The sequence below is a fragment of the Pholis gunnellus genome (genome assembly GCF_910591455.1).
Source record: "Pholis gunnellus genome assembly, chromosome: 15".
Classification (NCBI taxonomy): Eukaryota; Metazoa; Chordata; class Actinopteri; order Perciformes; family Pholidae; genus Pholis; species Pholis gunnellus.
In genome coordinates, this window is record NC_136542.1 from 1,651,941 (window position 1) to 1,679,596 (window position 27,656).

At 45.6% G+C, this 27,656-nt stretch overlaps 1 protein-coding gene across 1 annotated transcript in view; it reads left to right on the forward strand.

Annotated features, from left to right (window-relative positions):
- LOC306707777 (transcription factor IIIB 90 kDa subunit-like) overlaps nt 1-27,103 on the forward strand; it is a 79,869-nt gene extending 52,766 nt beyond the window's left edge. The window contains exons 17-19 of the mRNA XM_079175385.1: nt 16,865-16,916; nt 23,993-24,152; nt 25,879-27,103. Of these exons, the coding sequence (XP_079031511.1) occupies nt 16,865-16,916; nt 23,993-24,152; nt 25,879-25,910 (244 nt within the window). The 3' untranslated portion in view covers nt 25,911-27,103. The remainder of the gene's footprint in view (nt 1-16,864; nt 16,917-23,992; nt 24,153-25,878) is intronic.
- The last annotated feature ends 553 nt before the right edge of the window (nt 27,104-27,656 follow it).

A 27,656-nucleotide genomic window follows, 5' to 3' on the forward strand; every position in this document is an offset into this window, starting at 1 on the left:
CAACAAGATGGTGATAATCGACCCCATTCTCTCGTAGCATGTCGCTCGTAGCGCTGGAATGAGAAACGGACAAAAAGGCGTCTCAAACGGCGACCGTTGAGCGACAGAATGGTCTCTTTCAGGCTCCCGGCGGTGGAGGAGCAGACCGTTGCTCCGGGCCCCTGAAAAGGTTGTTGTGCTGGTTATTAAAAAAAAAGAGGGAGAGAAAGAGGGAGAGAGACCTATGGACGTGCAGGAGAAGGCCTGCTGACAAGTGTGGGCATTGTGCCTTGTTCTGAGGCCTCGCTGAGGGGGCTACACTGAGGCATTGTGGTCCGGCCTCCCTCCTCTCCGCTCCAGGGTTTTTGCTCTTGTGGATGCTCGTCGCTGAAGACCAGCCCGGAGTCTTTCTCTTCTTCTCTTGCACTTCCCCCTCTTAAAATGCATCACAAAAGTCAAACTAAAGACACTCTAATTAATCACCTATCTCGTGTTTAACTTCGATCTTTATTTGTTTATTTAACTCTACTGTATTTCTGCTCTGCTTCACGTCGTCAAACACATAATCCGTCAAACACTCAGCGTGCTTGACCTGCAGAGGTCCCGTTACTCTTTGTAAGTCCTTTTGATTTCAGTTGCTGCAAATTTAGTTCTCACGAAGATTATTTAAAAAAAAAACAACCAGCAGCTCTGGGAATCTGTTGACATCACACAGCATGAGAGGATTTTAAAATCCACTTGAGAACGTCACATCATGAAGACTTGGAATGTGTTGATGTGAGAGTCTGAGTCGGTGGGGGTCCTGGTCTTTGATGAGTTTTTGTGTCGTGAGGTGTAGAGAGCACATTTCTCTCTCTGCAGACTGCGCCGTAAATCAAACCGCTAACGCGTCTTTTAAGGATATTTAGTATGATTTTAGTAAACGGCCCATACGCGGTCTTTCTGCCTTCAAGACATCAGAAACTTTTGGTGAAAATGGTCCTTTTGAAGAGAAGATGTCGAAGTGTTTGTATCTTCCAGTGATCTCGAGATCTGTTGTCAGCTTCAGGCGACCACCTGAAAAAGCAATTCCTAAAAACAATCCTGCTGCCGTCATTTCTTCTACTCTAGAAAAGTGCTCTCGCACTCTCGCTCTCTCTTTTCCATCACTTTCTCTATCTCTCCCCCCATTTACCTCCCACCTTTCCTTCACCGTCCTCTCTCTGTGTCTCTTATTGCTTTCTTGTTCTTTCCCCTCCATTTCCTCTCACTTTAGTTCCCGTCTTCCTTCTGTCTCTCTCTCTCTGCTCTACATCCGTCCCGGTCTTCTTCACACTTTCTTTATCTTGACTTTTTTTTGGTTTTGTCCTCCTCTCTCCTCTATTCTCCTCCTCCTCTAATCCTCGGCGTGTCGCTCAGTGTAAAGCCCTCAGCAGCAGCTCCGGGCTCGTTGTATCTGCACCATCAGGTCCGCTCTCGCTTTGGGCTTTTTGCAACTAACGAGTTCTTTGCCTTTTCTTTTCTTCTTCTTTGTGTCTTTCATCTCTTCTTTTGATCTCCTTCCGCTCAAGTGTTTGCACTTTACCAAAAAACATGGTGCGAATTAGCCTCACTTGACTGGGACGAGTCTGATCACGGGACTTTGAGAATGAGCTGCAGGTTGAGTGAACGGGAAGATGTTACTTTACTGATTGTTTTCAAAGGTCAGAGGATTTCATTCAGTAGATTACATGAACTGGAGGCTTGACGGACTTCTTTTGGGTGATAGAGGTTTACGAGCATCTAGAGAAGCTGTTTACTGGAGCGAGAGGATGTTTGTGACGTCTGGTCGAAGTTAAGAAGTCTGCTGAGCTGATGTGAAAAGTTGGAATCTGTGAGAAAGTGAATATTTGATTCAAGGATCATTGATTTTCATTATTACAGGGTTGCACAACAGAAGGCAGATAATACAAAGACTTCTACACTAATGCATCAGGTCCGTTTCCTGATGCATTTCTTCACATTTAGCACAAACGTCCACCTAAACTCACAAGACAAGTTTATTTATAAATTTATAAATTTTAAATTTATAAATTTATAAATTTATAAAGCACGTTTCAGAAGCCGAAGTGCAAAAGAAACACATTATAAAAGCACATTTAAATACAATGAATAGAAAATACAAACAAGCTAAAGTCGGGTTCGACCGATAGTTGAGGATGAGTTTGTTCCACGTACTGCTCCTCCATGTTGGGCTTTGTCTCCACAGACGAGCTGAGCGGTCCGGATGTTTGACGCACTGATCAGAATTTAGTCGACATATTTCACATTTCAGTAATTCTGACCAAAGTGTTGCCGTCGTACTGTAACCTTCAGAGGTGTACGGTGGTATTATTGCGCTGCTTGTTGGCCTCTAATAAGTCTTCAGATTGAAGGAGCAGCTGCTCATTTACTCAATCTACAGTTCAGAAGTTTCCACCTCTGGTCTGGTTCCCTTTAAACCCTGAGACAGAGATCCGTCTCTTTATCTGCTCAAAGCTCCTCTGTGTTCACCAGCTGCTCTCTGACTGGTTACAGAGGTTTACTAGAGCTCCTTTTGTTACAAACGACATCAACAAAAACACGACGACGAGCTGAAGGAAGCTAAAAACGCTCCGTTGAGTTGAGGGGAACTTGAGACGATGAGAAACACCTTTTACATCACGCTGGTCCTTTGATCCATTGTTCTTATTCACATATTGATGTGCAGCTGTAAGGTTGGTGTGTACTGTGTCGTCTCGTCTTCACCATAAGAAGTGACCTTTATCGTCTCTGAGAGGTCCAGTGTTTCTTCAGCTTGTCCTGTGATCGTCTCGCATCCTCAGATTATCTACTTCTCAGTTCATTGTCTCCGAGAACGTATTTCCTGTTTGAACTCCGATCATCTTCATCCCCTCTTTTGTCAATTTGTCTTTTTTTCCCTCAACTTAGAGTCTTGACTTGCTGCTGACCGGCCTTCAAAGCTCCGGCCTGCAGCTCTCTCCTCTCTGTTATCTCGTCCTTGCGTCACACTTCACCTCCTTCCCTCCCTTCCTCCCCTTGTCTTCATCTTTCACTCCTACTGACTCAGCCCTTCTCACCCCTGCTGTACTCACTGCACTGGACAGTCTTTTAGTTTTCAAACGTCCCGTTCACTTCTCCTTCTTTCTGTTTCTACCCCTCCTCCCTCCACCACCTCCTCCTCCTCCTTCTGTCTCTCCTCCCTCCACCTCCTGCAGCCAGCTGCCAAACAGACCCTCCCTGTTCCCTCCGTCCCTACTGGAGGATGGAAAAGCAGTCTTCCAGAAATAGCCCAGATAATTGCCCTCCAGTGATATTTTTTTTCTCCTCTCCCTCCTCTGCTTCTTCATCTGTTCTTCGCCCGTTCAAAGCCCCCCCCCCACACCCTCCTCATCTGTTTTTAGAAATAAATAAAAAGAATTCCTCTCTGCATATTTTTTTCTCCTCGGAGAGGAGGAGGAGGAGGAGGAGTCGGGGGCAACCTCTCTGGTCTGTGTTGACTTTTCCAGAAATGTAAAGTCGGCTCAAACTGGAGCGCTCAGCAGTTCTCTGGCCAGATGTTGACGCCGCTTCTCCACGGCCGAGGGGAGAAAATAAAGGAAATACTTCCCATTCGGGGGTTTTTTCAGCCTGTCAGAGCAGGTGTCATGAGAAAGTCAAAAAGTCATCCGAGCGTTGGGAAAAAAAAACTTTACAGAAACAGGAAAAACTGAGTTAAATCTCCAGCCGCAGTGAAGGAAAAGGGGGTCGGACTGCAGTGTGTGTGTGTGTGTGTGTGTGTGTGTCGTACTTTCCTGCCCGGTGCTCTCGATGGAGGAGGATGTTTTTCCTTGTGATGCGACCAGCTGTGTGAGGGGAGGGTGTGTAATTTGTCTGTGGTTTGCAGCCCCTCCCTGTAAGCCTCTGATCCCCCCCCCCCCCCCCTCCTTCTCCTCCCCCTTGCAAACTGTGACCAATGACCCGTTGGATGCTAGTGTAGGTTAGCAGACAAACAGACGGACGGAGACCCACACACACACACACACACACACACACACACACACACACACACACACACACACACACACACACACACACACACTCTCTCCACCAGCCGAGCCACGTATTGCTGATGAGATTAAAAGCTTGTTTCAGCAAAAACAAGAGCTTTCCAGGAATTACGTGTTTGCCGGTTGTTCGTTTTAGAAAGCTGACTTGGCAATTTTTGAGACCAAATGAGTTCCTACATGTGGTCAAGGTTATTTGTAAAGCTCACATCTTTACTTGCCACAAAGTGACCATTTGTATAACAGCTACTCACCTCGTGTTACCTTCACTTCTTGAAGAAGACTTAGTTTTTCTCCATCCGTTGGTTTGTCGTTTTGAAGCCTCGATTTTGGCCTGTTGGCCGTCGCCATCTAGTTTTTTTTGCAACCAGTGAACAGGAAGTGACCATATTAGGACTGAGGACTGACGTAGAGACGCCGTATACGTCTCTGGTAGAGACCTGTCAATCACTGTGTAGCCCCGCCCCTAAAGCATCCCCTGCTTTATGGTCTGTTTGACTCTAAATGGACCATCATTTACTAAATGAACATCATGCTGTATTGAAGAAGACTTGAAACTAGAGATTGAGACCATAAACTCATGTTTACAATGTTTACTGAGGTAATAAATCAAGAGAGAAGTAGAGTCATTTTCTCATAGACTTCTATACAACCAGAGGAGTCGCCCCCTGGTGGACACTAGAGAGAATGCAGCTTTAACACATGAAGCATTGACTTCACTTTTTAGAACCGAACGTTGCCGTCTGCTTGTTCCCTCGTCTTCTATTTCTGCTGCTGGTGTTAGTTCCTACAAACGTAAACCAGAACACACGTCCAATTACCAAAATCTTCCCCCGTTGGCTTCAGATTCTGCATTCATATGCAGGAATGTGTTTAAAGAGACGGAGAGAGAAAGCGCGGCGTTGGGTCCTGAATGTTAACATGAGCTCCGCTCCACAGTGATTTGGGTACTTTTTAGTATTTTGCCTCACAAATCTGTCCAGTAATGCTATGATATGCTAGTTGGTACATGCCAGAGGCTTCTGAAGAAATCCCACTGCTGGTCGCATGTTAAATGAAGCACATTTACATCCTGGTCTTTCAGCCTCCACTCTCATCCGGAGAGATGCTCTCACATATTTAATCCCCCCCCCTCCTCAGACGAACCCATTCCTCATGAAAACACAGAGAAATGAGAGCACCTCTTTGATTCTGGACATCCGGCTCTGCTCGCTTAGCAGCGACGGCAGCTTTTCCCTTCTGCAGCCTTTTTTTTTTTTTTATCCAAACAGCTTTTCAACGGCCAAACCTTTGTTCTCCAGCGCGGCTCACACTGTAACTAATGGGACAGCCAGGGCTGGATTTGTCGAAAAAGGGGGAACTCTTTAGAAACTGGGCCATTTGGAAAACATCCCAGTTTTTATCCACGGCTTAGCCACGAAGAAGAAAAAAGAAACGGCCCAGCCAGCGACCGAAAATGTTGACACTATAAGAGTTGATACTATTGTGGTAGTTCACGGCCTCGCGGAGCCGCCGCGGCGGCGGCGGCTTAGCAGCTGAAGACTTTCCACCCGGAGGAACGCGCTTTAACACCCAAACGCACTGAGATACTTCCTCCTTTGTCCTCTCCCTATCTCCACTCTCAAGTCGGGCTCCATTCTCTTAAAAATCCCCAAGATGATGTATTAGTTTCATTTATTTTAAAATATTTTATTCCCCTTCCCCGCTAAGTTTTATTGACACCATCCCCCCCCCCCCCCCAGCTATTGCCAGTTGTCAGCCAGTGGCTAAACTGCCTCCCTCAATCGCCTTTTCAGCTCAGGCTTAGTCTCATTGGCAGTAAGCTGATTAGGAACGAGCCGCTAAGCCCGGCAGAGACTGATAGCCTAACAGAGAGAGTCGTGGCGGAGTGGATGAGGGAGGGAGGGAGGCAGGGAGGGAGGGAGGGTGAGACAGACGGGAGTGAAAGGATAGAAAGTGAGACCGGATGGGGAGGCTGAGATTAATAGATGGGAGAGAGGGGTGTAAAGTTTTGTGGTTTGACGTCTCTGTAAGATAAAAACACACCGTTTTTTATTTTTAAGGTAAGTGCAAGTTCGAGCTGAGGAGGACATGATGGAGCAGCAGCTCCAGTACGTCTGTCCTAGTCTGAACCCCGCGATGCAGAGCGGGAAGTCTGGATCGGCCAACAGAGAGTCGTGAAGCTTTACTGAAGCCTGAAGGGCAGGACAGACGAGGAAGAGATGAAAGTGAACGCGTGTGCTTTAGTTGTCATGAAAGTATGTTGAATAGATGAGTGATTGAGTTCAAGAGGGAAGACGGGAAGGAAGAGATGAAAGCAGAGGGAATTTATCCTAAAATGTTGACGGGAAAAGAGGCGGAATAGAAGAGAAACGAGTCAAAATGTTCCTGGAACAGAAAAACAAAGGAATCTGTCTTTGCTAGTTAGTAGTTGGCAGGAAGAAAAGCCTCCTATCTTGATGCAATTTAATACTTTCATTTGCACTTAAGGTGGATTTACATGAGACAACCAAGTGGAATTATTGTTGCTGTCGCAAAGACAACCGGATCACTTTCCTGTTTCCTCAGAGCCAACAAGATGTAGCGGCTTATTCAGACCATCAGCCAAAAAGCAATAAAAATCGTCAAAAAGATATTATATTGTAATTCATTCATGTAATCACAGCCAACAGCAGGAGGTCTCTCCTCTCGCTGCAACCGACTCAACCGCTAAGCTTAATGTTAATGTATTCGCAAAGACGGCACCGATATGCAAATGAGCGTGTGATGTCATCTGGCGACTTTAAGTGACTTTTGGAGCTCGTGGTAGCTACTTTCATTTTGTTTCCCATAGACCGTGTATAAGGAGTGGTTGTAGTCACTGTGACGTCACCCATTGGTTTGTGGACTGCAGGTTTATTTTTTATGTCGCCATCTTGTTTGAGGAAGTACAACTGAACGCTGAATAAGACATTTTTAGGCAACTCAAATGTTACAATTAACTACCAATGAGTAAAAACAAACTCTGAAAAGGTTAAAGTTGTAAGACAAAAACTCGGACAACTCTGTGTTAGAGACCTGTCAATCACTGTGTAGCCCCGCCCCTAAAGCATCCCCTGCTTTATGGTCTGTGTGACTCTAAATGGACCATCATTTACTAAATGAACATCATGCTGTATTGAAGAAGACTTGAAACTAGAGATTGAGACCATAAACTCATGTTTACAATGTTTACTGAGGTAATAAATCAAGAGAGAAGTAGAGTCATTTTCTCATAGACTTCTATACAACCAGAGGAGTCGCCCCCTGGTGGACACTAGAGAGAATGGAGCTTTAAGACATGAAGCATCGGCTTCACTTTTCATGAACCGGAGGTTGGCACTTGGTCGTCCGTCATCTCCTCTACTGGGGATCGTGACTGTAATGAACTTAGTCTGATTTTCATTGGTAACTTTTGATATCTACCGTTGGCTACCGGGGGAAACAAAAGCGCTATCCTCTTCCTGTTTTGGTTGCTCAATGGTTGACTCACTTTGTGCCATAATTTATTTTTCTGGCGATCACGACAGAACCGTAGAGTGAAAACGAGGCTTATTGGAAACCAATCTTAACGCCGATGATGTCATTATTAAGTAAATGTAATGGCTGTAGAATAATGACACGGTAAAGCAAAACGTTATAATCTGTTGCCAGTTTGAGTTGTTGGACTACGTGTTGAAGTGGGATCCATGTCTCTGATGCTGGTGAAGGTTGTTCGTAGTCGAGCAATTTTGCAGTAACGTGCGTCTAATATTCCGATTATTCATCATCACAGTGAACAAAATAACGTTCAAATGGCATTTATATGGAAATGAGGATTTATAGATGATATCTGTTCGGCGTTCATCTCCTCTGGTAGAGATCAGGAGACGAGTCGACGACACTTTGTTACTTTCTCTTGTCACCCGTCGTGGGCGGACGTGGCTCAGGTCAGGTCGTCCTGTAATCGGGAGGTCAGCGGTTCGAATCCCCGGCTCCTCCTGTCCGCGTGTTTCAACGTGTCTTTTGGAAAGATTCTGAACCAAACTAGAGGCTCTTTATTAAATGCACATCTCTTTACCATCTGTACACCAGCCTGTATGTGCTCACAGTGTGTGTGCTCAAAGAGTTAGTGTTGGTGAATTCATAAACCCATTAATTCCACAAGTCAACAGACATTTCATACACAGTGCCCAGTGAAGGAGAGCGAGACCTTGATGTGTCTTTATAGTGAAGGTGACCGAAGACAACACACAGTTTTAGTCTTTTTACTACAAATAACTACAAGATGGCGACGGCCGAATCGCCGAACTCGAGGCTTCGAAACGTCAGTCCACAAACCGATGAGTGACTTCACGTCGTGAACTTGGTGTTCAAAGGCTGACCAGTGACCGCGTGACACCGTGACAACACGATGGAGGACGAGTAGGAGCTGAGGAGGAGATTCAGCTTAAGAGCAGAACACGAGGCTCCTCTTCCTGCCTGCAGTGAACTACTGTTAAGTTTAGTTTGATGCAAAGACTTACTTTGATACTTTTACTTGTAACAGAGTATATTTACACTGTATTATTGCCACTTATATTTAAGTAGAAGATCCGAGTACTTCTGCATGTTAACCATTCGCTGCTGCTAGGACGCCCCAAAAAAATGAGCAAAACAAAACTCAGACATTTAAAAAAATGGAGGATTTTTCTGCAACATGAGGCTGCAGGAGAAACTCAGACCAGCTTCATCTGGAGGTGGCCTGCAGCAGCGTGTGTGTGTGTGCGTGTACGTGCGTGTGTGTGTGTGTGTGTGTGTGTGTGTGCGTGCGTGTACGTGTGTGTGTACGTACGTGTGTGTTTCCTCGGGGAGTGATTTATTCGCGGCGGCAGCGTCGCGCGCTGAGCTCTGACTGCGCGTCCGGAGCCACTCCCTGCTGCTGTAAGCGGTCTCCGTGGAGACCGAGGTCTGCCGCCGTCGGCTCGGTTGACGGCCGGTTGACCTCCGACCTCCACCAGTCACTTGACTCCTCCCACTGAGCTCAGATTAATCGCTGCTGTCACGCAGGAAGCTGAGAGCTCCACACTGTGAAAGGTAGCTGCTGAAGCTCCCGGAGGTTTGAATCCCACCGAGACCACACGTGATACTTTGTTACTATTTATTATATTTATGCTGCCAGAGTCATCCACTCAATGTTTTTACTGGTTTGTGTGTGACCTAAACTACACAAGTTGATTTACACAGCATATATATTTTAGATTTATATTTGTTTGATGAGGTGGACGCCATAGTCGAGAAGATAAAATATTCATCAGTAAACTGAGATGAAGTCAAACCTGAATGACGATGAACGGGAGAAAACATCTGCCTTCACTAGAAAATCATTAACACAGCCGCCGTGTTGACAAAAGGCTCTGAAGACACAGGACTGAAGTGCTTTACTGAGGACAAAGAACACATGTGATCATGCAGACAGTAACCCGGGTCACTCGGGGAGACGACACGAACACAAGTCTGCAGGGAAGTGAAACGAGGAGAAGAAGAACATCCGATGAAGTGAGTCTGAGCCGAGGAAAGTCTGGAGCGAGGGCTCGAATACTAACGGGAGACTTCCTGCTGATGGTGGGAAAACTCGTCCCACAGGGAGGGCTTACAACTTTAAAATGCTCGCCTCCTTTTGATAAAGTTTTAAGAATGTCTGCATAATTTAAAGCAACGTTTTTCCCGACCCGAAACGTCAATTTATCCCCAAACTACGCAGGACTCGCTGCTGCCGTTTCTACCGTAACGGTTAAGCTCTAGTTACATAAAGCATAATGAAGCAATGCATCAAATGACAAAGTGAAAATGTGACGGAGAATTATCAGCTTTACGGCGCGTCATAGTGAGTTTCAGCTCATTGTTTATCTCTCTGTTCTGGTTCACGACCTGCTCAGCAGCAGACGGACTCAGTTAGCGACTAGCTGCTGAACACAGCGGAGCGTTTAGCAGCTAAAGAGACACTTTTCTAAGGTGGAGACCAAAAAACGGAGCTAAAAGAGAGACAACATTGGACTCTTATTGATCAGGTGAACACACACACATGACTCCACATTCATTTCGGTGATTGCTCTGAAATTCTCACAATCATTTTCTACAGATTTTGTCATAAAACGGCACAATATTTGACACGACGACGGCTCGATGCTCTGCGCCTTTCTTCAGTTGATTGATTAAAGCTCTTTCCTTCTCTTTTTGTCTTTCTGTTTGAACCTCTCACAGCGTGGAGGGGTTCGGACGTCCAACCGCTGGATTTATGTTTGCTGCATCAGCTCCTGTAGCCTGACCTCTGACCTCTCGCTGGAGGCTTCAAAGTAACACGTCACATTGAACAGATATTTTAAAGTTTACACACTAGTGTGCTACTATTTTGATCTCTGCCAGACACAAGCCTGTAGGGAAACCATGTGTTCGGTTATGTCTCTGTCTGTCCACAGCTAATCTCACACACTGCTGGACCCATCAACTCAATATTTTCGGTGCTCTTTTATGACTGAATGCTCGAGTACTTCTTGTGGTTGCGGCAATTTTCCCTTTTGAAAAAACAAGTTTTATTGAGCGTTTTATAGCATAGCTGACTCCTCACTTCTCTTAAAGGGCCGGTAGGGGCCGCAAGTGATCAACAACTAACAGAAAAAAAAGAGCCTTTCTAGACTGTTGCAGGCCACATTATGGCCTTTGTCGTGCCATCCGTTGCACTGCAGAGTAAGTCCGCACCGGCAATGTTCTGATCCCCTAAAGCGAGGCACGATACGAGATGAATAAATCACTGTTCTGTTTATCGTCGCCGCCGTCTTTACTGTCGGGGAGGATCGAGTGAGAGCCAACTCTTGTGTTTGGGAGGGAGATGAAGGTCTGAACCTCTCTAGATATCTTCTGCACGGCCTGCAGATGGGACGAGCGATTAGCAGAGGACTGTTGTGCAGCAGAATTTAGGTTCCAGTGATGAATGTAACGGATATAAACCTGTGATGGAGTGTGTTACAGCTGAAGTGTGGAAGGTCCATTTAGTTTCCATGGTACCTGAAGAGATGGAGGTGTGCGGTGCGTACCCAGCAGGCACCTCGTCTTTTAAAAGCAGCACTTAACAGATGCTTGTGGGAAGTCGCCGGTAATAGCTGCTGCTGTTGCTATGGAGCACCAGAATGAACTGCCTCAGTCCTCCCCGGAGACAAACATGTATTTAAATACACGCGATGATGGACATTAAGGAGCGTAGACTCATTTCATTTAGAGCGTCTTTTAGAAGTCCCTTCATTGGAACAAAAGGTGTGTCCTCATACTTTTTCATATTTTAAAGCAGTATTTTATTTGTATGCTAATTAGCATATTTTATTCTTTAAATCATGTTCTTATTTCTCTATATTTTGAGTCCTTTCATCTCTTCAGCCCTCTTGTGAAGAAGCTACATTTTATATTCAGTTTCATTGTGTTCTATGTGTAGAACAGAGATATCATTCTACTTCAAAGAACGGAACAGAAAAGGGTTGAGGGAACTTTTTCCTCATTTACGGCTCATGAAGTTGGAAACATCAAAGCCGGCAATTATCTGCTTTTTGTTTTTATTCCGTTTTAAATGTTTTTTTTTCCTCTAACTTAATTTCTTTAGGCCGAAGTTCAATTCGAGGTTGTGTGTGTGTGTGTGTGTGTGTGTGTGTGTGTGTGTGTGTGTGTGTGTGTGTGTGTGTGTGTGTGTGTGTGTGTGTGTGTGTGTGTGTGTGTGTGTGTGTGTGTGTGTGTTTGTTTTTATAATAGCGTGTGATCCTCCCCATTTGTGTGATTAGTGGTGTGTAACACTGTGATCCTCCCCTCTGGTCATGCCACCGGCCTGTGACGACACACACACACACACACACACAGTCAACTCTGCCTCTTCACACTGCGATACTTTATGAAACGCTCTTTCTGTCTCAAGCTTTCGTTTCCCTCCGTCAGAAAACTGCACTGCACGCCCTCCTTGTCACACTATCTCCCATTAATTAATGTGTGTGTGTGTGTGTTTAGCCCACAGCCGTTTAGAGCCCCCCCGTCTCAATGAATGGCTAATCTCTGTTCACAAGACCAGTCACGGTCCCCAAAAATATCTTGCGGAGGACGAACACGGCGCCGCAGTGCGCAGCCGGGCGCTAAATGACCCAGAAATCCCATCCATCTGGAGAAATGTCACAGCTCCCATCAAACGGCCACGGATGGGTTAGTGGGTTATTAAATATGGCCCTGTGTGTGTGTGTGTGTGTGATGGAAACCCCTCCAGGTTGTTAGGGAGTTAGAATGTGAAAGTGGTGATTTTCTTAACGAGCCTCTTTGACACGAACGATAGAAGTCCTTTAACGGGAGACGTCTGAACAACGCGCTGTGATTACACTTGTCTGCTTGTTGCAGTCCTGACGGGGCAGAGCTTGTCGGTGGGAGATTTGCCGAGTTCACGTCTGTGCGTCTGGAGCGAGAGCTCGCGGGGGGTGGTTAGCTTAGCTTAGCATAAAGACTGGAAGCGGGGGGAAACGGCTAGCCTGGCTCCTATAAGAACTAATGTGACAGCTGTTGGTGGTGGTGGACTCAAACACGTTTGGGGTCTTTATCGTTTATATTTCTGGAACCATGATGATGATCTTCCTCCTTTTGTAATTGCAAAGCAAGCTTTAAATTTAAATATTTTACCAACAGAAAAGTTGTATTTTTTACCTTTTTTCTTTCATAAAGTGTAAAACGCTCTCATCTCGCTCTTCAGCGCTCAGCGCCGTGCAGCAGCTTTCCAGATAGGATCGCTGAGATCCGGCTTAGGTTGGTCTTTGTGGTACAAACCTTCACTCTCACTCCAGCTTTTACTTTTCTTTATCATCTCAGTCATTAACCGTTCCCCTCGTTTATTATATTCCCTCTCCGCTTTGACTTTGCATGACATTAATTTCCAGGTCAAGTAGGAAGTTACACGCTGGTTGTGTCCTTTTTAAATACAGCCGTGATGGAGCGACGCACGTCCTCTGTGGTGGAACTGGTCCTCCGGTAACCGCCGGGTCGTTGGTGCTTCTTCTACTTCGGACGATGAGGATCGAGTGATGCAGTGCGACAAGGTCGTCCATAGAAAGTCCTCACAAGTATAGTAGAAGTAGAAGAGGGATTCTGAATGTAAGTGCACAGGAGTGTGTGTGTGTGCACATGATCATCTATATAATCCAGACGTGTGTGTGTGTGTGTGTGTGTGTGTGTGTGTGTGTGTGTGTGTGTGTGTGTGTGTGTGTGTGTGTGTGTGTGTGTGTGTGTGTGTGTGTGTGTGTGTGTGTGTGTGTGCGCTAAATGGGGTCAGTGTGGACCGGCCAGAGGAGAAGAAAACACAATCGGTTCTTTTGGCTGAATTTGCGTCTCCTGCTGCCAAGTTGCACACCAGCCCCACAATGCACTGCAGCCTGAATGGACACAACTCTCATTTGTGGGAGTGTGTGTGTGTGTGTCTGCATTGTGTGTGTAACTCTGCATGCTCGTGTGTATTTTGTGTGTGTGTGTGCTTTTGTGTCTGGGAAACTATGAGTGGGCACCACAGTTGCGTGTGTGGGTCTATTGTGATTATGCCTGATTTAATTGCAATGAAGGAAGGTGTGTGTGTGTGTGTGTGTGTGTGTGTGTGTGTGTGTGTGTGTGTGTGTGTGTGTGTGTGTGTGTGTGTGTGTGTGTGTGTGTGTGTGTGTGTGTGTGTGTGTGTGTGTGTGTGTGTGTGTGTGTGTGTGTGTGTGTGTGTGTGTGTGTGTGTGTGTGTGTGTGTCTCGGAGGATCCAGTCTCCAGCTGGAAAATCGAGTTGGACGCTCAGATTATTATCATCATTTATTTACATCCGAGCTCATCGCAGCACTAATTTCATTCAACCCCCAGTTTGCAGATTATTCCTCTTCCTCCTCTTCCTCCTCGTCACGTCATTGATCAGATTATTGCAGGAATAATGAGATTATTCCCTCTTTACTTTGGTTTGTCTCGGCCTATTTGAAACACAGAGGCCGTGATGGGAAGTAGAACAAAACAAACAGCGAGTGAGATTGAAACCAGCGAGAGTCTCGTCTCACCTCGACGCTAACGAGCTGAACCGCATCACGACGTCAGGAAGAGACAACGAGCTGCACCGTCAGAAGAGCTGCGAGAGGACAGCGGCGGCTTTATTGATATGAAAATGGCTCCAACGCAGGAAATGAACCCACCGGGGAATGAAGTGTGGAAATAGAGAGAATCTGTGTGTGTTTGTATGCAGCAGCTACTGGTTTCATTATGAAGTCTGTGTGAGAGACTCCAGAGGCTCTGTGTGAGAATTAGAAATGAAAACATTTGTAATACGGAACAAGAGGAGCGGTTTCAGTTGTGCTTTGCACAGTTTGTGTGATTGCTGTTTCTGATGGTTTTAAAATGAGTTACTCACGTCGAGGATCATTCCTGCTGAAATCTGTCAAAGGAAAGATCGTTGTGAAATATCCTCAGTAACCAGGACAATGTTGAACCAGATGTCAAACCCGCTACATGGTGAATGAAACCCAAACTAACAGCAGAGTCAGACGCGGTTGGTTGACTGGGAGCTACATGCTAACCTCAGCATGCTAACAATGCTAACAATGCTACAGCACGATGAGGACGATACCTCAGCCGTCCGTAGAGAGTAATCCTTATTTTAATCTCTTAATGACCTCTGACCTCTGACCCCTCCTCACTGTTGACCAGAGATAGATTCTCCTGTTGAACCCTCATTTCACAACGCTTTGTCGTGAACAACAATAAGAACTTGTGAATGAAACCTTGTGTGATAAACACGGATGTTTCTACGTACAGTTACCAACACGTGGCTTCAGCTTTAAGAAATGAAACGTTCATATTAGTTCTGTAGTTTTCTTGTGATCGTCGGCTGTAGAGTTCTGTTGGATCAATAGTTCGATCTATAAAATGTCAAAAGTCTTGTTTTGTCCAAAAAGCAAATGAATGCAAAATGATTCCGTCACAACTCGTCAAGCTTTAACTTGACGATCGAAATAATCTCAATATTTCCTGTTTATTTCAACGTCTCATTAACAATGACATGTTGGTGATTTAAAACACCTTCCAGCTCGGAGCCGCTTACTTCACCGTTAATCACACGTATTGATTATTGATCCTCGTGTCATCGCTCAACGGGCTTTTGAATGTCAGAGTTCCTCTAAAAAATGAATTCCTTCCCTCATCTCCTCCGATCTTTTCTTCTTCCAAACCTTCCTCCTTCTCTCCTCCTCCCTTTCCCCATCACTTCCTTGTAACCTCCTTGCCTCCTCCTCTGCTCCCTTGAACCCTCTGCCCTTCTTTACATAGTGCCAGGCCACCTTATTATTTGTTCACTTGGCTCCTCGGTGCTTCCTCCTCCTCCTCACCCTTTTCCTCACCTCTCTGCTTGTTTGCTTACCTTCCTCTAATCCCTCCCTCCCTCCCCATCTCCTCCTCCTCCTCCTCCTCCTCCTCCTCCTCCTCCTCCTCCTCCTCCTCCTCCTCCTCCTCCTCCTCCAGGGGAGCGAGTATAGTCCAGCACATGTACTCGGGGCCCTGAATAGTCCTCTCAGCGGGGGAGTGTTTCGCCGGCCTGGCAGGGATTTTCTAATGAGCTTTGAGGAGAAGGAGGAGGGGGGGGGGAGATGGCATGTTACCCATCCTCCCCCTCTTTCCTTACCCTCTCTTTCCCCCTGGTTAAAGCAGATTAATTAAAAGCTCACTCGCGCTCTCTCTCTTATCAGCGAGAGTTGTGCATTTACTGTAACCCTCCAGGGAGGGCTCAGCACCGGGTGGGCAGGGGGGGGGGGGGCTCCTGGAACGATGCTAATTCCAGCCGGTGGGACGGCTGCTGAGGAATTACCGGCGGTGGTACGTTCATCGCTGATTATCTCTCTGTGGCGGTCTAGGGAAGAGATCGTGCTCGCAGACAGACAGTCTGCCTGTCAGTCACAGTTCTGGTCTCATTTCACTCGTTTGTTATTCGAGCCGGTCGCCTGAAGCCCAGAGCGACTCAAAGAGCAGCCGCAGTGATCGAAATGAAATCCTCAACCTTTATTGTGTCAACAGTGAATCCTCTAATGAATATAGATATATATATATATATAAATATATCATAATACTGGCTGCAAGGAGCCCTAATAACACACAGCTGTGCTCCTCATGCAGGTGGCAAGAGTCAAAAGTAATTGTTATACTTAATGACTATTGATACTACGAGGATTGTTAATATTTATTATAATGTGCCCGTCATTGAACCGTCTGAGGGATTAAAAAGTGTTTTCTTTAAACAATCACTCAGAACTCATCTATCACAGCCAGTTTAAGATGAAACAATCAATATATGAGCCGGGCAGACGCGTCGGCATCACCGACGGGACTGATCATCATCATCAGAGCCACCGCGGCTCTGCTCCCCATAACATGAGAAATCCATGTCGTTACATTCACGACGACGGGATTCTATTGTTGACTCAATGGAGGCGAAGGATTCCATTAAGATTACGACGCGCTGCGTTCCGGTGTCTTCTAGTCGCCGGCCTCGTACGGAGCGGCCGCCTTCAGGCTGCGAACTCCAACAAACGAGGAAATGAAGGACGAGAAAACTGGTGTGAATGAGAAAGCGTAATCTGAACCGTTCGCACTGTGGAGGATTTGATTGTCCTCTAATGTCTGTAGGAATATGAATATCATCACTCTGAGAGCTTCATGAAAGCTACACACAGACGACTGCTTCCTGGTGAATAACGCGCTTCATTTTCTGCAGCACAACAACCTAATGAACACACGTTTGTGTGTGTCTGTGTGTTGACGGCGTGTTGTGTGGTTTGTGTTGCAGGTTGCAGCCGTTCATCACCGGACAGCCCAGCAAGAAGCTCGCTGTGGAGCAGGTGAGCCGCCGCTCGTCTTCACCACGTCTGCCCTTCATCTCCCGTCACTCTGCCTCACCCTCTACACTTAAAACACACACACACACACACACTTATTCAATAACTTGTATTATTATGAGATACAGAAGTATTTACGTCTGAACAAATTAAAGATAATAGAGATAAATGAAACGAGGAGCAGGTCGGACAACTAAAACATGATCAAATACTTACAGCAAAGTTATGGTTCATTGTGACGAGAAATACTCTGACATTTATCAAACGTGCATACAGAAGGCCGTTTGATCATGTTTTGATTGTGATTATGTATTTATTATTATTACTGCTGCTGGCCACAGTCACCAGGAAGCCCATAATAGAAACACTTAAGTCCCGCCCACACCGGAGGAGAAAACCAGGTTTAGCAGGAGCCTCGTTGTCTCTGTCGTCTGCTAACAAACGGCTACATGTGCAGCAAATGTTTCTGTAAGTAGAGCTGAAGCATTTCCACTGCGTGCACTTTGTTACAGTGGAATGTGTGTTTTATGTTTGGAGGTACCTTAGCTAACATTAGCTCGGTAACAGCTAACTTGTTCCATCCCATGATTTTCATTAGTGGACATAGGATGCTGAAATAATCCTCGACATGCTTGAATCTGACGTTTTCAGCCACAGATAAGAAGTGAACGTAGTCATCATGACGTCACTCATCGCTTTGTGGACCGATGTTATGAAGCCTTAAGTTCGCCGTCGCCATCTTGGTTTTTTTGTATCCGATGAACTGAAGTGATCCTATTTGGACTGTGGAGGAGTCAATCACAGTAGCCCCGCCCCTAAAGCATCCCCTGCTTTATGGTCTGTGTGACTCTAAATGGACCATCATTTACTAAATGAACATCATGCTGTATTGAAGAAGACTTGAAACTAGAGATTGAGACCATAAACTCATGTTTACAATGTTTACTGAGGTAATAAATCAAGAGAGAAGTAGAGTCATTTTCTCATAGACTTCTATACAACCAGAGGAGTCGCCCCCTGGTGGACACTAGAGAGAATGCAGCTTTAACACATGAAGCTCTGACGAGGTTACAAACTGTTTCGCTGATTGTTTTCAGACTCTTTGGGCGTAAATTTTAGCAAAACTTTCTTTAACTTAAATATAATGGTTTTTAATTGGTGAAGCCACCCATCGATGTTGTGCTTTTCTTAGTTCAGGTGGCATTAACTGATTCATTATATTACGAGGAATCTTTGTTCTTTATATGTTGCTGGGAATAATGTCAATGATTGAATGTACTTGATGTATAACTGTAGACCTTAAAAAGATGTTAAATATCCTCCTCTGTGGTGTTAAAATGTCGTTCATAGTCTTTAATTGAAGAACACTGCAGAAACCCTGAGTTTAGTTCTATGGCGCAGAGGAATAAAACACACTCACACAGTACTTGTTAATATATGACTATAAGAAAAAGATATAGAGTGTCGATCTGCTTTTAAAAGGCATCTAAACCCAGAGGCTTCCTGTCTCCAGCTAACAAAGCTGTGGCTGTAACAGACCCGGAGTCGGGCTGTAATTCCCCGTCAGTCTCTCCACGTCGGCCATTAAAACCTAATTGCTGATTGCTCAGATCTCCTGCAGAGCAGACGGGGAAGAATAAATCTCCACTCGGGCCGTGTGAGAGGTGAACCCCACTTCGTCTTTGTTTGCCCTTCCATTATTACTCCTCCTCTCCCTTCCTCCCTCCGGGGCGTTCACTGCTCCTAAAAAAACTCTGACAGGGTCTTAAAATAAATACGGCCTTAAACTTGGACATAAAAATGCCTTAAACAGCACTTTTAGAGGTCTTTTTTTCTTTTGTTCACCGCCCTGCAGCGATGGCTTCTGTTCTAGATGAATCCAGAATGTGCGTCCTATCTGCTGCACTGAAGCCAGTCAGACGTCACGTCTTTGAACAGGAAGTCCTCATTCTCCATTCACAGCTTCACAGGCCGGCTTCTCTCCAGCTTTGTTTCTTAATTTGATTTTAAATTGGACCCAAATTCAAACACAGGTAGCTTTACATCATCTTCAAATGTGTCTTTCCTGGACTTTATATTCACTCTGTGCTGCTCTTTTTTTATTCCCCTCATATCTCACTTTACACATTCTGTCATTTCTTCCCTTTCTGCTTCAATCTTATTTCTAATGAAAAGGTTTTCCCCGTTTTCACCGCTCCTGTCGTCGTGTTCCTCTTCTTCACCACATGAAGAAGCAAAATGGCAGAAGTTATTTCTAGGAGTTCTGTGACAAAAGATATCTAGTTAGAAAAAGTTACAAGAAGTCAACTACAACTCCCAAAGTGCATTTCAGTCAGAAACATCCAACCACAGAGCTTCAGTCTGCTTTAGGATGCAGAGCTGAAGCTCAATGTGTTGTAGAAACCCAATAAAACTTCCAGCTGATTAAATCCATTCAGTGACGATTCAATTCATTTACAAACCTCGACCTTTATTTAGTTTTTTTCCACAAATCTCAGTCTAAATGAAAACACCATTGAGTCGTTGAAGGAGCCATGTTGGCCAATCAGAAGCCTGCGTCTGGGCGTGTTTGATGACGTAGCAGTGACCTCCGTAGCTCCCGTTCATGTATTTTACTCCATGAGGAAGTTTTATCGGAATCTTTCCGTTATCGTTCAGATTTCTGAATGCGATTCTTTAAAGTGTGCATGAATATGGACGAAGTCTCGCTTCCTTCTTTCCTCATCATTTCACTTCATGCTTCATTCCCTCACCTCCTCCTCTCTTCCCGCTCCGCTGCTCTCCTCCTCTCCTCCACCTTTTTATATTTCCTCTCTCCTTCCCCACATTCCTTCCTCTCTCCCCTCCTTTGTCGTCGCGCCCCCCTCCATCACGCTGCTGTTGGCAGCTCTGAATGGAGGAGCTCGGGGAGCTCGGGGCTCCGTCAACCAGGAAGAAAACACGACCACGAGGGGCCGGGTCAACAAGGCTTGTTACTTAGCAACCCCCCCTAAACCTCCTCCTGGGAACTGGAAGCAAACAGCCGTCGCTATTGGCCGAGGCTGCTCCCTCGCTCGCGGCTCCTGTTATGTAATGTTGCAGCGACGGAGGCCCACGTTGAAAGGAGAGGTTTGCCAGAGTCGCTCTGTTTTGCAGCGCTGAACAACAAACTGATTCTTGTTTCTTCCTCTTCAGCGACTCGGTAATTAGTCCGTACGTTCCTCCAACAAGCCGAGGGAGGAAACCATCACTTCACAAGTCAGGAGAACAAGCTGATTTCTGCCAACGGAAAGCGGCCCAGCTGTTCTCCGCTGCCCTCGGCTCGCTTCTTCTTCTTCTTCTTCTTCTTCTTCTTCTTCTGCTCCCTTGAACCACGTTCAGAGCTCCGGTGGAGGCAGCAGTCAGCGCAGTGAGAGGCGATGGGGATTTTCAGAGAGGGCTTAGAAAATGTGAAAGGGGTGACGAGGTCACGGGAGAGCAGGCTTTGAACTGCAGACGGTCGCTCTGGCGTTTGCAGCTCGAGTCTGCTTATGCAAGCAATAGTCTCAGTCAATTGATGGCGGAGTCTATTTGAAGTTGGGTCCTCAGAGTGAGCTGTCAGCCGTGCCGGGCGGTAAACCGCATGACGCGTAGTGTTTTCAGCTCGGCCTGTAGGAACGCACTGACCTCCACCCCCCCCCCGTCCCCGTCCCACCCCCCCGATAGAGCCGAGATGCCGAGGGACGGACGAGCTCTGATCGCTCGCCGCTTCCTGTCGTAAAACAAATAGAAACACGTCAGTAGCAGGACGGTGTTACAGATATACTGATGTTATCAGAGACTTTAAGGTCTTTGCCAGTTGCATAAGATGGTACTTAAGAATAAACGTTTCAACAACGAGGCCGTTAAAGTGCTTTACATTAGACATAAAGGCATTAATACGGGGTATAAAAGACACATTAAATAACCTAGTAAACAAGCTGGAATATGACTGGGAAGGTGCAGATCTCTACCAGGTGTGTCTGCAACGACCACCGCTGTAACGTTCGATGGAATGAATCTGTGCAGACGCGTGTTTCAGCGACTTGGAGCTTTTATTTAGGCTTCAAGTCTGCTGAGCACTTTATTACGTTCTCAAGGGAGGAAGTAACCATTTACATTCTCAATACGTGTTCAGTTTATCCAAATAACGCTTGTTTGGAAATTTGCTGCAAAGTATTCGTAGGTTTGACGGAGACGCCGGCGGCCATCGCTAGAGCATTCAGTGAGAACCGGCCAGTCTTTTAATTTAGTGGACGCTGAACATACTGACTGAGGATCAGAATCGGGGGGGAAATGGTATATTACAGTTGCTCTTAAATACAAACAGAAAGAAATGTGAGTTGTATACATAATCCTACAATATATATATATATATATATATATATATATAACCCAATGTATGCAGAGAATACAAGTAAATAACAACAAGGGAATGAGAAATGCTAGAATTCAAAACAACATTCAACCATAGTGTAAATCAGCATGCAAGTTTAGCTGTGGACAGACTCAGAGAGACACACACACACACACACACACACACACACACACACACACCCGATCTCATCCCCTGGCAGAGATACTAATAAAACAGATTAAACAGTAAAAATGATTTTTTGTAACATGAAATGACATAATGACTCTATATGAATAAACGTAATGATTGCTGTTTGATGGACACGTCTGTGTCGTGGATTCACGCAGAGAATCGAGTCTGTTCTGCATCGTGGAAACTAGTTTAAAGCTGATTCATCCTTTGACTCCATTAATGAAAACAAGACGTGCTGCTTGTGATTCAGATCCCGGGACCTGATTTAGATCTTTCTGTAGTTTAACATGAGACATGAGAGCATTAATCCACGCTGCGGTTTGCTCACAGTTAATTTACTTCTGCCAGTCGTTCCGTGCATGAGTGAACTGCAGGCGATCAGCTGTCAACATCCCATAAAACCCTCTGAGCGGTTGCTTACCGAAGTTGCTTGGAGTTGCCTCCTCGCTCCTAACGAGCAGTTTCTTTCTCGTTAAAGTGCTGAGACTCAGTGAGCGAACAGTAAACACTCCAGAGTCTGAGTCTCCTCTAACATGCGACGCCATGTTTGTAGTGCAACACGATCTCTGTACGAACGTGGACGTCTAACAGCAACATAAACATCATCCAGCAGCTCTCCTCTCATCCAGCAGCTCTCCTCTCATCCAGCAGCTCTCCTCTCATCCAGCAGCTCTCCTCTCCTAATTAGTCCGGAGCAGCGTGTTTGTTTTCTTTTTAATTATCCTGTTCTACGTACGTCTTCACATCGCTGCCCGTGTTCAACGGCAGCTAATGAGGCGTCCAGCGGCCGTGACGAGGAGCCTGCTGAGGTTAAAGTCACAGCTCTGGGTTGTTGTGGTGGTATATTCGATGCTTTTTACTTTTGTATTGTTTGATCGTGGGGCAAAAAATACAAATCTGAGCAGAAGAAGGGCAGAAAAGTGTGAAAGAACGAGTGGGGAAAAAAAGAGAATCGATGTGCAAAGGAAGGAGAGAAGGATGTGGGTGGAATAAAAGAGAGGAAACATAAAATAAAAGAGAGGTGGGAGGAAAGGAAGGAGGCAAATTGGATGAAGAGATGGCAGAAAGGAAGGCCTCAGCAGGGACTCCAACAGGCTGTTGCTGAGGAGAACAGAAATATCTCCGTCACACTGCAGACCCTCCACCTGCTTCTCCTCCGGCGTTATAATTAGCCCTCGCTGAAAGGAAAGCGATAACATGCAGCTTTTCCTTTTTAGTCGCTGTGGAAAAAAAGACTTTTTTTGTTTTCATTCCTGAAGCTGAATGATGCACGAAAAGTCTGGTTTTAGATATTTTATTAGTTTCCTTTCGCCCGAAGGACGGTAGAAATGAAAACCCTCCACGCCGTGCACGCCCGCTCCTCTCTGGGGTCACGGCTGGTTTGTCTTTTGATATCTGTACAGTTCATCACTAAGCAAAGTAAACACCGCTCAGATGGAGCAGATGAGTGGGTTTTTTTTCCGAGGGGAAATTTTCTTTGTCCGACGGCGGCGCAGCTTTTAAATCAGAACGTATCGAATCGGTCGTCATAAGTTGATTTGGTGTCACTGCAGTGGAGCCGTGTTGATGTGTCGTATGGCGTCGTATACTGTGGACGCCTACAGTCATTGTGATTGGCTGACAGGTGTCTGCTAATGTGTTCTCTCCGGACCCAAGAGAAGAGGGGACATTCCCATAGGAATCAATGGACAGAGCGGCCATTTTTATGTGTAATGTATCCATTGTGACCGTCTGAGTAAGTAAAATTGAACAACTTAATGCTATAAATGCTAATTGTTGTTACAGCGAAGTGAAGCACAAAGGTGCTCCTATTCTATTTCTGTGACCCGATCTCATTCAGAGGTTGTCGGGTTGTGTAGGCTTCGTACTTTGTTTGGTTCAGTGTTTCTGGTTCATTAGATGGAACTAGCGTCCTCTCTGTGGGAGTGAAGTGGAACCTTCACACACTCATCATCGTTTCCACTGCTGGAAAAAAAACCTTTATTCTGCCCGTTGTTTATTGTCTCTTACTGGTGACAACATGTCCTCCCAGCATGCAACTGGAAAGACTCTCCTGGTTTCCCACTGGGGGGGGGGGGGGCTTCCTAATTACATTTTTCCTTCACACTCACCCCTTCTTCTTTAATTCTCTCTTATTTTGAAGGGCATCTTCCCCCCGAGGCTCTGCTTTATTCCCGACCCTCTTGTGCTGAACAGAGTGCGCTGTGGACGGTGCAACCGTAGAAACATGAGATGGTGATGTCGTGTGAGATAATAATAATAATAATAATAATAAAGGTCGTGGTCACGCTCTGATGCTGTGTTCAGTCATATGTGGGGGATGCTGCAGCAGATGAAATACCTCCACCTGCCCTGAAGCTCCCCCCCCCCCCCCCCCCCCCCCACCATACTGTTTATTATTTTTATCATTTTACAGGAAGTGGGCTATATGAGATCAGATCTGGGTTAGATTTCCCCGGGGGGGGGGGGGACTCCGGTGTCACGCAGAGGAAAATATTAAAAAGTCGTCAACAATATTTTCCTGTTTGCCCAGATTGCCTCCTCCGGCCCCCTGCCGGTGCCCGCGGGAGCCCCCGCCAGCGGCGTGGTGGTGGAGAGCGGGCCGGTGGTCTACGACGACGCGGCCGGCGAAGAGGAGGAGGACGAGGAAGAGGAGGCTTGTGTCAGCGCCATGGATCTGATGGGCGGCAACGGTCAGTCGAAAACACACACACACAGGGTTCTGTTTCTATCAGGATGTCCACAGACTTCTGTCCATCACGTGTTTATTCTCATATATTCAGATTTATTTTATTTATTTAAGTTATTACAGTAAAATAGTGTTCCAAACAGAACAATAGAAACCAACACAAGCACAAGGTGTGTAACGTACAGTCTGTGTGACACCAGTGTGGAGGCCTTTTAGAACATCTGGTCCTTTGGGTGTGAAGGGTCACAGAGACATCGATGGAGAACGAGCTTTACCCAGCATGCCGTTCAACGGTTTAAAACCCTCTGAACCCCAAAGCGGTTTCAGGGCGTTTTTTCTCTCCCGTCACATTTTCACTTCAAACTATTTGAAAATGAGTAAAGATTTGAGTAAAGATGGAACTTAAGAACCTGTATTTGTAATTATTGTTTCTGATGATTGGCAGATTATCAGCTGTTTATTGTAACGAGACAGAATCAGAAAAAACATGCTGAACAAAATGAAGAAATTTGAATTTGTGACTTTGATTCGTGGACGTGAAGAACGTCTCCGCTGGCGCTGAGCCTCCTGCAGCAGAATTTAAATCTAGTTCACACAAACGGTGTCAGACGGTTTTCTCACTCCTCAGTCGGACGCCGAGTGTCTGCGCTGAGAAACAGTTTGAGTGACTTTTTTTTATTATTTTTAATGAATCAGCGTCCGCGGGTCACGGCTCGGCCTCCTGCAGTGTTTTAATGAGCCCTCGAAAAGATTCAATTTCTTCACTTTTTACGTCTCTGCCTGTTAAGATTTAAGGTCGCCGACTCTGCCGCAGTAAAAAAGCACTTAATTGATTCCTGTAGGGGGAACTCTTTGTTTGTGCTCCCGCTCGCTCCGCGGTGAGGTCGGAGGTCACGGCCCTCCTCAGAGCCCCTCAGGAGGACGGTGGAGCCGGACGGAGACTAAAAACCAGAGTCGCTGTTTGACACGTTACCGGTCTGAATTCACACAAAGCACAGCGTCTCTGTGGACGCTGTGCTTTTAGAAACCCGAGCGTGTTTTTATTTTTCTTCCTGCGACACCTCGTTTCTTTTACATGCACTTCCACTCACAGTGACGCGGGGGAGTCGGCCATTAAAATCAAAGTTTCGTTCTCCTGCTACACTTTTCTCAGACGGTGTAAATAAAGGTGTTTTGGTGCCGAGACCAAAAGTTTACTGTATTCAATACCGTACCTCACTCTGAGGAGTACCAACCCGCTTTTTAAATAATGTTTCATATAAGGCTTTAAAATATATTTCAGTATAACGTTAAAGTAAAACAAAAGCAAGACAGAAGTAGAAGAAAAAATGTAAAGTACGACAGTAACAGTGCTGCATTTATTTAAGGAAATAAAGTGCGGTAGAGAAAAGTGATTAAAGGCTCTTTTAGATCAGAAAGTGACTGAATGTGACTCTAAATGGACCATCATTTACTAAATGAACATCATGCTGTATTGAAGAAGACTTGAAACTAGAGATTGAGACCATAAACTCATGTTTACAATGTTTACTGAGGTAATAAATCAAGAGAGAAGTAGAGTCATTTTCTCATAGACTTCTATACAACCAGAGGAGTCGCCCCCTGGTGGACACTAGAGAGAATGCAGCTTGAAGACTCTTCAGTATCGGCTTCACTCTTCAGAACACACACATTATATATATGACAGTAAAACACGTGTATCTAATCCCTCTGTGTCTTTCTCCCTACAGAATATGGCAGTGATGTTGATTACGACGAGTGATCGCAGCAGCGGTCTCCTCCGGGTTTTTAATCCCCGTCTCGTGCGGAACCATTCTGACTCCTTAAGTGTATCAAACGTTAACCACCAGGGACACAAAATGGCAGCAGCGTCAGAGCGGAGCTGTGATGGTAAGAGCAATGAGGAAGTCCCATCGGGAGCGAACAGGACGGAAACAAAAGCTGGACACGCATCCTCACTCCTCGTACCATTTGGCATCCCAGCCGGACCGAACTGGGAGGACGCACCGCTTTGGATGCCGACGGAGAGGTTCAAGTGGAAATGAGGGATGTAGTTCTGTTAATCACTGTGGGCCACAAGCCGCCCGCAGTGATGAAACCGTAGAAGCAAACGTAGGAAATATTCCAGTAAACATCGGTTTGTTGAGAGGATCTAAATAACTGTTTCAGCTTCTCCCACAAAATGACTGTTTCTATATTAATTACTCGCCTCCACGGTAAACAGAGAATCACAAAAACGGAGAAAAGTCAGTAAAACTACATCAAGACATCCGTTCACAAAGATGATAGTTTAATGGGGTTGACCGTATGCATCTACATGTATTTTGTTGTCTAAGTTAAAATGCACGAGTTCTGTGAGAGTTTGCAAACAGATGTGTTGATATAGTTTGAAGCGTTGACGTTTGTTTTTTGAGTCTTCGGTCACTGTGGAGGTTTAAAATCTAACTCAAAGTAACACAGGCTGAGTCATTCATATACAAACGCTTATTCCTTTAAATGACCATATTTTAATGTGAAACTGTGTCTCTGTCCATAAACAAGCATCCAACACACACACATGCTGTGGTCAACGATGAACGATTCATAAATCCATTAAATAGTTTCAGATGAAGTTAGTTTGAGGAGTCGGATGGTTGGATTAGTTTTTAAGTTGCTATTGTTTTGGGTTTTCTCACGTTTTTTGTGGATTTAATTTATGAGATTGTGTCATTTTGTGTTGAACGTTCTTCACCGAGCCGGCGTTGTAAATACATTCTCTGCAATATTATATTTTCCACGTGAGTGAAATGGACCCCGATCAGAGCAGAGATCTATATTTTGTATTTATGCTTTTATGATTTTTTTTTTGTGTGTTGGAGACGCACAACGGTGTCTGATGATGATGATGATGATGATGATGCTGCGATTAAAGTTACATCTGCATGTTGTTGTGTGCGTTCGCTGCTACAGTAAAGACTCCACATGAGGGGAAAACACACACGTTTGTTTCTTCTTATTAATGTGTGTGTGTGTGTGTGTGTGTGTGTGTGTGTGTGTGATCTTTTTAATCTCGTTCACCTGTTTCTATCAACGTTTTGTTCTTTTTTTGGGGCAAAGTGTTTTTGTAAAGATCCCTCTGGGGGAGTTTCTTTGTCTCACTTCTTCCTCCCTCTCCTCTTCATCATCTCTGTGTGGAGATGAACTCGGGCTGAACTCTGAGTGACAGACAAACCGCATCGTGTCCGTCCGAGACCCGACACCTTCCACCGTCGTCAGCGATGCTTTTGATCGGATGAGAGACGTTTTCGTAGCCGGATCGCTTGACGCCGGCGCCGTCTCTCAGTCCACTGAAGGGATTGTTGTTTCCAGAGGTCTCCGGTGTCTCCGGGTGTGAGTGAGGAGGTTCAATAGAAAGAGGAGTCGCTTCTCGAGAGCGGGAGGAAATCTGAAACTGAGGAGGCGCTCGCGTCAGACGGAGTATGTCGAGTCTTTACACGCGAGGGCTCTGCACACGGTGGAGGGCTCTGCA